This window comes from Juglans regia, chromosome 7 (assembly GCF_001411555.2).
Source record: "Juglans regia cultivar Chandler chromosome 7, Walnut 2.0, whole genome shotgun sequence".
Lineage (NCBI taxonomy): Eukaryota > Viridiplantae > Streptophyta > Magnoliopsida > Fagales > Juglandaceae > Juglans > Juglans regia.
Window position 1 is genome coordinate 44,657,266 of NC_049907.1, and position 10,621 is coordinate 44,667,886.

Sequence of the window (10,621 nt, forward strand, 5' to 3'; positions counted from 1 at the left end):
CCCCTTATTCAATTTTTTTTTATTTTTTTTCTGATTAGGAATTAAATATTGGCCATGGTTCTTGATAATTTTATGAAGAATTCACAAAGGGAGGCAAATCATGGTCTCTCATTCATGGAAGTAAGTCTCTTAGGTCCAGTTTGGACGGTAAAAGAGTATTGTCTTGTTTCATCTCATCTCATTAATTTTTTCAAATGTTTATATAAAATATAATAAAAAATTCAACTTTTTTAATTTTCAAAACAATAGTTAACTTAAACATAAGTAAAATGTGAAACTTACTCATTGTTCTAATTTCATATGTAAATGTAGTATGCAGATTTTACAATATAACATATGTAATGTGTCTATAAAAATATGGCTAGTTACTTAAAACAATTCACGAAGACTATGGGCTTATACTGTTCTTTAAAAATTAAAGGCTATGTTAACAACAAAACCCTTCTTTCTCTCCACGATCAATGGTCCAGAGAATGGCAAGAAGCTTTGGGTGCCCAAGAAAATGGCTAAGGTCTAGTGGTTGGACAATTCGAAAGGACCATACCATGCATGCCGAGTGCCGACAAAAGGCCAGGTGGGAGTTTCATTGTAAAATCTAAGTATTCAGAATAGTGCGGGGCACATGAAACTTTACAAATAAACCATAATTTACTAATTTAGGCCATCCACTTTCTTATTTTCCCCAGAATGCCAATAATATCCATCCTCTCAATGCCTAAGGACACGTTCCGAGATGGTCAAAGATGGACTTTTAGGCTGCTTTCCAACTTCGTAGTTTCCCATCTAAATGGGAATTTGAAGAGTAATTAATGCGTAATTTGACTAATTACAACTTTTACACACACACATGCACAAGCACCTTACCTTCTCTTTTTCAAGATTCAAAAAAGTTTCAAACCACGAAGCTCTAGCTCTAGGAACTAAACTAACCCTAGATTTGCATTGAATAAACTAATGCAGTAACCTTCATTTTGATCCGATCATCATGTCAAGTGCTTTTTCAAAAGCATGGGCATCTTTTTTAATGCACGGCTGGATGACGAAAGCATAGCCGCTGGACCAAAGAGAACGGGCCATCCATATTCTCGTATGAAGCACTCCCAATAAAAAATTGCATTAAAAAACTTGTATTGTCAGTGTTTGGATCATAAGAGACATACTTGTAATTAGGGAAACACCGCTTCAAATCTCTGTCCAGTCCTTCTCAACGTCTCTTTCTTCTGTTTAAAAGATTAGAAACATTTACTTTTATTTTTTATTTTTACAAAAATAGATATGAAATATGTTGAGAAGATGAAAGATCTGGATATTGAAACTAGACTTATAGGTAATTACAAGCAAGACAGGAGGGTAACCGTGGGATCATGATTTATTTTTGGGTTGAAGACAGGACTGTGAGGTGAGGTGAGGAGCTTATCGACACGCTCCACGAGATGGGGCATATGGATATGGATGATGCATGGCTTATGCCTAAAGGTTGGGACTGGGGGTGATAATAATTCAGTCAAAGACCGGCACGTTTTCCCAAATTACCCCTTCTAATGAATTTGTTTCTTTTCTTTATTTAAACCCAAAAGCATGTGAGCCATCAAAAGCTGATGCAAGCACAGCCCAGAAACCCATCAATGAAATAAAAGCTCTAATCATTGCTGATATGAAATTTAAAGATCCATGACGATGAGGTCCCACACTTTCGCTTTCTCATTTAATTTGGTTGCATTTCTGTTCGATCATCCATGTTCGAAATTTGGAATCCTTGGTAATTGTCTGTTTAAAGCTTAGGCTTATAAAAGCATGCATGAAAAAATTGGATGGACCGTACAGGCACACACTATTCCCAACTGTAGAGGCATGATATAGTTAAGTAATTAGAAATATTCATTGCAACCTTTTTCTTTTGGATGTTCCATAATAGCAAGGTTGGAAGATGCTTTTTTTATGGTTGAACACAGCTAGTAGCTGACTGAGCTAGTTTGTTATCTGTCAGCCTCTAGATCTTGAGTACTCATCTGCTGCACAGAGATTTGAAGTGAAATTTGAAAGCATGCAACTGTTTTGACATGAATGCTTTTCTACCATTTATGGAAAATGGGCTCTTTTCTAAGTATAAAGGTGCAAATTAGAGGAAAAGAGACTATGGAAACACTATTACTCGTTTTGACGGTGAGATCAAGATGATTTTAAATAAATTGAATAAAATATAATTTTTTAATATTATTATTATTTAAAATTTTAAAAAAATTATAATAATAAGATGATATAAAATAAATTAAGAGTATTTTATTCAAACAGATTGTCAAATCCAATTAAAAGTACTCTTTAAAAGGATGATGATATTTAGCTGCAGAGAGAGAGATGACCCAGTTCCCTCGCTAATGTGAATCAAGCTTTGTCCTTTGGTAGACAGCTGTATCAGTGGAACCTACAAGGAAACTTCGTAGGGATTTGAATTGGTGGGAAGCTAATGGCACTCAAATACCTGAGGAGTTGTGCTGGCAAACATTAAAAAAGGTTTTCCAAGTGTCTTGACCGTGCTAATAGAAACAAGGTCTCCAATTTTTTTTATTGGAAGCAATAAGCCATCCGATTCTTAATCTTTTTTTTGGTAACACGGTTTTGAATCATGTATTTCAGATCTAATATTAGGAAGAAGAAAAAAAAAACAAGCCCTTTCATTTCATAAGGAATAATTCAATAACTGTTTCAGAAGAATTTACAGGACCTTTAGCTTTATCCTATTTGTTGTTGACGATGAAGTAGAAAAGCAAGCTTAGAGAATCATTTAAAACTGAAACAACCCAAACATGTTCTCTCTGAATAACTAGGAGGACCTCTTAGCAAGTAGCAACAGTATATCAGAAATCTTCCTCTTCATCTCGGGAAGAAGACCGCTGCATTCTAACACTGCTAATGCTATTTCTTGCTGCCATGATTTCATTCAGTGAAAGCCTCTTCTTTGGCATAGGCTCGGGTCTTTGCTTTGGTGCACTGTGAGACCTCAATTTAGCCTTAAAAGATTGTGTACTTGCCATATAGTTTGGGAAGTTTAAGTATGGTCTAAAGAAGCTGTCTCCACAGACACTCTTGGCCGGTGTAGCCGGGGCATTAGACTGAATGGAATTACCAAACCGAGGAGTGCTCTGAGCAGTAGCAAACCTACATTCTTCACCAGTGAAGTACCATTCATAGTCTTGAAAGTTTCGAGCAGGAATTGGACATGGAAGAGGCGATGAGATTGTTTGGTAAGGCAGGTCTTCACCACACTCAGACAACACCGTGTTGATTCTCCTAGATCTTGATCTTGGTTTGTATGTGTCAATTTCCACAATTTTTGGGCTATCGTCGAATGCATTCATTGAAGCTTCATATGATGCCGATAACCTCTTGCTGTGAAATTCACTTCTTGCTTCGTCAAACCTCTCCTGCAATCAGAAACAAATCAATTAGATACTAACTTCTACACTATATATATACACACACAAGGAATCGGTCTTACAATAGATCTTCGGGCTCGAATTTCAGGATGAAATCTATTCTCTTTGTTGAGAGAACGACGGGCACGCTGTGAGCGAACTGAAGCTTGAGCTCTTATAAGAGCTTGCATGCTATGAAGGGTTGCAGTAGCCCGTTTTCGGACAAGATATCCTCTAACAAGAGCCTGTAATTTGACAAGTCCTTTCAGAGCTCGAAGCGCTTTCCGGGCCTGACAGTGAACGGAAACTTTCAGTAAAAGGTTATGAATCTTCTGTAACAAAATAAAGGGCAATCTTTGCATAATTCATAAATGTCACAGTTCAATACACTTGGTATACGGGACAAGGTGCCTAAAAAGCATGACATTTATGTAGTACCCCAAGAACAACATCGTGGAGAACGCAAAGAAGTGCCAAGTACAGAAGAAAACGCCCAATAAGAAACAGGAAGACCCATCTAAGAACCAAAAGAAAAAAAATTAAGGGTACGTTTGGATATCAAATCTATCTCAACTTATGTTATTTAATCATTACAACTTTTCTAAATTTTAACACAAAATATAATAAACAATTCAACTTTTTAAAATCTCAAAATGATAATAATATTAAAAAATAATAATCTAATAATATTTTATTCAATTTTCAACATTCATCTCAATTCAACTCAATTTAGTTTAACATTTAAACGCAGCCTAAATCGTCAAAGGAACAAGCACCCAAATTGAATCATGAAAAGCAAAAGGAATAACATAGATGAACCGGATCGGAAAAACAAACTTTCAAATTTCAAAATTTCAGATTCTCAAAATATCAGTATAGGGGATCAAAAGGGAAAAAGAATTAAAAGCGAAGCAGAATGATTAGCCAAGTCAACATTAAAGTGAACAACACATGTACCATCTTATTGACCCACGAGCACTTGTACTGTTCCATTGGCATTTTCAAATAAGTTTTCATACTTTTGAGCAAGAAATTGTACCAACGAAAACAGTAATTGCAATGACACATTTGTGAGACTGCAACAGACATGTCTAGAGGGATTACATCACAATGTGAAAAAACACAAACAATCACATCGAAAACAGAAAAGATTTGGAATACTTGATTAGTCCAGTTAACCAATGAGATCAATGAGGTTCCAAAGACGAAAGAAAACAGACAAAATTGGAAACCTACTTACCAAACAACCCCTAAAAACAGTCTGAATCTTCACAGCAGCCCACCTTTCCCTCCCTCCAGCAAACAAAGTTCCCCGTCCCTGGCTTGTCAGCCGGACAACCGCCACCGCTGCCTGTGCAGCGGCAACTGCAGCATCAGCTGCGGCTGCTGTGGCAGCAGCCACGGCAATTGCATGCTTGTTCTGCTCCTTCTCTGACTCAGTAATGTAGGATCTTAGCCAAGCCGCATCGGTGGCTGGTATTTTACCCGAAGTGCTCGCCGGCGACTGAGCAACTGCGCTAGAATCTCTTAGCGACTTGCCAAAACTCCACCTTTTCTTTTCCCTCCGGTCTCCAGTCAATTGACTTTGATTTTCGACATGAGCCTTCTCCTTCTTCATTCCCAACAGGCCTTTCAACCATCTTGTAGCCTTTCCCATTTTTTCTCTTTCTCTAGTGACTTTGGAGTGACAAACTAGAGAGAGAAAGTAAACAGCCAAAAAGTCCAAAGAGAAATAAAATGTTAGGTACAAAGTCAAAATCCCAGGTGGGGTTTCCCTAACAAGTCCCCATCTTTTCCCTCTCAAAAATTTGAACTGAACATCAGAATGAGCTAAACAAGCCCAGCAAATCCTAGACAAACAAATGCGATGACAACAAATCAATTCTAAGAAGAGAATGGGCGTTATTAAAAAAAATGAAAACCCAGGTGTTTAATGAGATGAAAAGTTTGTACCGGGGAAATGATCTGTAAGATCTCTAGAATCTTTACAGGTTTGAAGCAGGGAAGTGATGTGAGCGAAGTGTGGAGCATACGAATCACAATTAACAAAACAATAGGCATCCAAACCTTAAAAACAAAAAACTTAGATGAAGATTGGATTTTTTTATATTTTGAAAAGAAATTCTGACAGCTCCTCGTGAAGAACTGTATTACAAGACAAAAAGATGTCACAGAAAGATACAGAGGGCTCAAACCCGTTAAAATATAAAGTTTCAGAAACTAACCCCATGTAAACGAACAAGAATTACAGACAAAAGGCATAACAATTAAAAAGTGAAGTCGAAGAAATAATCAGAGAGAAAAAAACTCACCCACCTTCTAAAATTCAAAAACAGCGCCGAATTCACACCCAACTTCCTCCAGCCTACAAAAAGCACAGCCACTTCTCTTTCTTCCTCTCTCAAATTTCTCACAAAGAAAGAATTTTCTCTTATTCTCTCTCTCTTAACCTTCTGGAGCAACGTGTACTCCTACAAACGAAAAAATACCCACTGACAATCCCGTGAATCTGTTCACTTTTTATTATGCTTCACTTTCAAACCGCTTTCGAGTATACTCTCTCACTGTCTGTGCCCGTCTCTTTCCCTCTGACTCTTTGCTATCTTCTACGACTCTCAAAGCCATAATTTTCTCTCATATCTCTGTCTCTCTCTTGTACGAGTGCACTGAATAGCCATTAAAAGCTTATACCCACTAAAAGGGCTATTTTATTAGCTTCTCTTTGTCCCAAATAATACGACCAAAAAAGGCTGAAACTTCGCTTTCTTTTTTGGGTTGGAGAACGTCTTTCAGTCTCCGTATCACTCAGAGTGATTCCAGAAAATTTTGCCCAATGTACCTTCCATGATTCCTACCACAATCTCTCTGCCATTGTTCCTGCAGGAAAGTCTCTGAAACAATGCCTTGGGTTGAAAAAGGGCCTCTTTCCTTGTGCATGCAATTAAAGCAAATCCAAATTGATATGGAAAGCAACGCAATAAATGTTGGGTTTTCATTTTTTGTAATTCTTGGAATCCCGAAGTTCCTCGTTACCAAATAAACAACGTTCAGGATGTTACAAATGGCAAGTGCGGAGCCACTGGGATAGGATACCTACCTTACCTACAAGTGAAAATTCGCGTGTAGTAGCTGATTTGAAAGGATTTGATCATATGGACATAAATTTGGCTGACATCGACGGCAACTCAAGGAAAATATAATAAGAGCATGTTGCCAATCCTCTGCCAATCCTCTGCCAATTGCCAAGTCTAAAATAAGTTAACATTTTAATTAAAGTAAAAGTCATTCGAGATATTAATTTATATTAAATTATCTATTTTAAAATTAAAATAATATTATTATATTATATTTTTTAATAATAAATTTTTTTTATATTTTACAAATATATTTTATATATAATTTAATAATTTAATTTTTTCTTAAAATTATTATTTCTCAATTATTTGTTATATCAACCTAATTACTCAACATAATATAATATTGTTTAAAAAAAACTTTTTAAGAAATTTGGACATAATATAGCCCTTATTTTCATTAAAAATAATTTAATAAAACCTTGTTAATTATTTATAAATAAAATATAGGTTCGATGGGTGAATAGTGACTCTAACTTTTAGGGGTGGGCAGCGAGACCCCGAGTCCTGCTGCCCCAGCTCCGTCCACCCCGCCCTGCATCTAGGGCCCCTAGAGGGGGCAGGTGAGGAGGGCCCAACCCTACCTCGCATTTCTCCTATCTCGCCTCCGCTTACATTTACATATATATTATATATAAACATAAATTTATATTTATATTTATATTTATATTTTATAAATTGTGTATATATAAATATTTATTATAATTTGTTAGACTTGTTCACAAAATATGTACTAGCAAATTTAAAAATTACATAATTTTTAAATTATAGTCATATTTACAAAATTTAAATTTATAATTTTGGTCTAAAAATGTATTTTTAATTACTTTTAGACTTAAAAGTAATTTTTAAACCAATTAAAATGTAATATTTTTTTAAATAGATGGAAGCAGGGCGGATTGGGATATTAGGTGGTTTGCTTCTTCTATTTTATAACCTAATTTCTTTCAATGCCTTACTTAATATTTTGAAACTGACTATTTTTAAATTATATTATCCCTCATTTTACCACCAACTAATATTAGTTAATGGCGTCATTTCATAAAGATATATGAACTAAGTTTTGAATTTGATAATAGACTTCCGTGAAATATATTACAATTTGGTTAAAATACCAATAAATAAAAAGTAATATAGCATTTGGAGTCACATGAACAAATGAAGAAAGAATAGTAGCCAAGAGGATAATGTCTATCATTTCTCCTAACTGAAAATCAATTGAATGGGATCATTCCCTATTTAAAATTTCTCCACGTCAGCTAATCAGTGATCATGTGCTTTTTATACCAAAAATGCACTTTTTATAAGTGAAAATGTCATCCATCTTCCCGATATTTATTCAAATTATTGTTATAACTAAATTTAACTAAATTTATATGAGTCGAAAGGGAAGGGAGACAACGAAAACATTATAACTAATCTTAAAAGTTTCAACGGATATCGTATTTCTTGAAAAATCAAAAGGACATCATAATTGATAATAGCAATAGTGATGAGTGAGGATGATGATGATGATGATGATATGGCAACCTTGGGCTCAAGTGTAAGCCTCTAGTGGCAACCTCGGTAACCGCTCAGCATTTGAGCCGGCCTTGTCTCCCATGAGTCCACACCGGTCCATAAAAATATCGGCCCTTTTCAAAACTTCATCTGGGCCCTATTATTAAAAGAAAAGTATTTGAGTTGGGCCAAAATGCCTCTGACTCACGGTGTGAATGACAGAAAGCACCTCCTAATGGCGAATGGTGGGAATAAACTGAGCTCCATTGCAACTAGGGCAAAGAATTCCAAGAGGGTGGATTTAGAGAGACACACATACACAATAGTTGTGTGGAACTCAAACTCTTTTGGTGTTTCATAAAGACAGGGCAATATTAAAAAAATGAGTAATGATATATGTAGTCGTCGAGTATACAAGCGTTATGCAGTTGTTTTAAAAAAGAATAGAATCTACTATTAAAAATTTATTATTTTTTCATGTTGGTATCTTATTTATTTATTTTTTCAAAATAATTACACGACGTTTATGCACTCACGATTGCAACTATTATTCATCTAAAAAAAAGTAGGAATTCATCTCTCTTCTAATTTTACAATAATGAATAATATCGATACAAGAAAAACTGTAAATAATGGTCAACTATTAGTCCTAATCCCATTCACAGATTAATAGAACAATTAAACTAACATTTATTTTTCCCATTTTTCTAAACCCAATAGTATAAAGAAATTTGGTCCGGTTTGGATGTTGAGATGGTCTCAACCTATCTCATCTCATCTCATCTCAACATCTGAACACCATTCAAACATAAACATTTTTTAATTTCAATTTTTCAGATTTGTAATTTTTTTCATATAGTCATTGTCTAATTATTATAATTTTTCTAAATTTTCAAATAAAACACATAAAATAATTTAATATTTTTAAATTTTAAAACAAAAATAATATCAACAAATTATATTCTAATAATATTTTTATTCAGCCTTTTATCTCTCATTTTTCAAAGGATACTGCTAGGGTGCCGTCTAGCATTGATTGCTAGGGTCCAACTTTTTTTTTTCTTTTTCACATTTTTTAAACATCTTTAATTATTTTAAAATAATAACAAAATACTAATATGCTAATAATCACTTCCTTAACTATTAAGAAAAACTAATATATAAATATATAAATGGTCAAAATGAAGAGACATACTATCATTTTCTTTTTCTAAAACTCTATAAAATATCTTATATTATGATCTGATAGTTAAGGTTTTTTTTTTTCCCAAAGTGGAATAACCTCCGTAATTTACTGCAAACCCCCTTTACGGTAGGGGAAGTTGGGAAACACCATTACAACAAGGAAAATGCTACATGCCCCGCTGGGGGCTCCCGCTGGACCTGTAGCATTTTTTTATATATATTTTTTAAATTTATTTTTATATAAATATTTTAAATAATTTTAAATATTTTAAAAAATAAAATAAAAATTATAATATTATTTAAAAATATTTTCTTAATTACGAAGTAGAATAAAAATTAATATTTAATGATTTGTATTTTACTTTCTGATTAATGAAGTATTTTTTTTTTTACTTTCTCATTAAGGAAGTGTTTTTTAATGATTTGTTTTTTACTTTCTGATTAAGGAAGTGTTTTTTAATGATTTTTTTTTTACTTTATGATTAACGAAGTGTTTTTTAATGATTTTTTTTTTTACTTTCTGATTAAGGAAGTGTTTTTTAATGATTTTTTTTTTTACTTTCTGATTAAGGAAGTGTTTTTTAATGATATTTTAAATTTATTTTATTTTTTAAAAATATTTATAAGTGTAAAAAAAATCTATATAAAAAATAAATTAAAAAATTACACATAAAAAAGTACATGTTAAGCTCAACAGGAGCCCCAACGGGGGCTGTAATATGATTATTTTAAATATTTTAAAAAAAAATCATAATATTATTAAAAAATATTTTCTTAATCATGAAGTAAAATAAAAAATTATAAAAAAATATTTTTTTATAATTTTTTATTTTACTTCGTGATTAAGAAAGTATTTTTTAATATATATTTTTTACTTTTGGATTAAAAAAATATTTTCTTAATAATATTTTATTTTTATTTTTTTTAAATATTTTAAAATATTAAAAAATCTATATAAAAATTATTTAAATAAAATATATATTAAATAATACTACAGCCCCAGCGGGAGCCCCCAGCGGGGGTTGTAGCACCACCCTTACAACAAACCCATGACTTACGCCAACAACACCAATTTAAAAAAAAAATCACCAAAAAAACAAATAAAAAACCAACATTGACCATACCAACCGTATATTGGGAAGACCAGTTTTTTCAAGACGCAAAATGCCTTTGAGAATTGTAGGTAGCTCCCCAGCAGACCTCCATTGATTATTGAGAAATTTTATTTGTAGTCTTTAAGTGAGGACTGTATGTACAGACACATTATTAAATGAGAAAAAATATTATTTTAGGAGGGATAATTTTGTAATTTAAAAAAATTTTAAAGTTAAAATAGTCTAGGCTTACATTGCAGTTCCCAAATGGAGAGTGTACCTAGCATTGCTCTTG

At 33.2% G+C, this 10,621-nt stretch overlaps 1 protein-coding gene across 2 annotated transcripts; it reads right to left on the reverse strand.

Annotated features, from left to right (window-relative positions):
* Positions 1-2,672: 2,672 nt before the first annotated feature.
* LOC108985053 (protein IQ-DOMAIN 14-like) lies at positions 2,673-6,338 on the reverse strand. Of its 2 annotated transcripts, none has more exons than XM_018957199.2 (4): positions 5,730-6,338; positions 4,654-5,105; positions 3,497-3,703; positions 2,673-3,422 (listed from the first exon to the last, which is right to left on the reverse strand). In XM_018957199.2, the coding sequence occupies exons 2-4, from the start codon at positions 5,068-5,070 to the stop codon at positions 2,856-2,858; spliced, it is 1,191 nt and encodes a 396-aa protein (XP_018812744.1). In that variant the 5' UTR covers positions 5,071-5,105; positions 5,730-6,338; the 3' UTR covers positions 2,673-2,855. The 2 variants fall into 2 exon arrangements, with proteins under 2 accessions (XP_018812744.1, XP_018812745.1); XM_018957200.2 differs by having other exon boundaries at positions 5,726-6,338.
* Between the last annotated feature and the right edge of the window lie 4,283 nt (positions 6,339-10,621).

Coding starts and splice junctions, on each gene's coding strand:
- LOC108985053 (XM_018957199.2), bottom strand. CDS start 5,070: ATGGGAAAGGCTACAAGATGGTTGAAAGGCCTGTTGGGAATGAAGAAG. Junction 3,704..4,653: donor CTGTTTTTAGGGGTTGTTTG/GTAAGTAGGTTT, acceptor GTTCACTGTCAG/GCCCGGAAAGCGCTTCGAGC. Junction 3,423..3,496: donor TTCGAGCCCGAAGATCTATT/GTAAGACCGATT, acceptor TTCTGATTGCAG/GAGAGGTTTGACGAAGCAAG.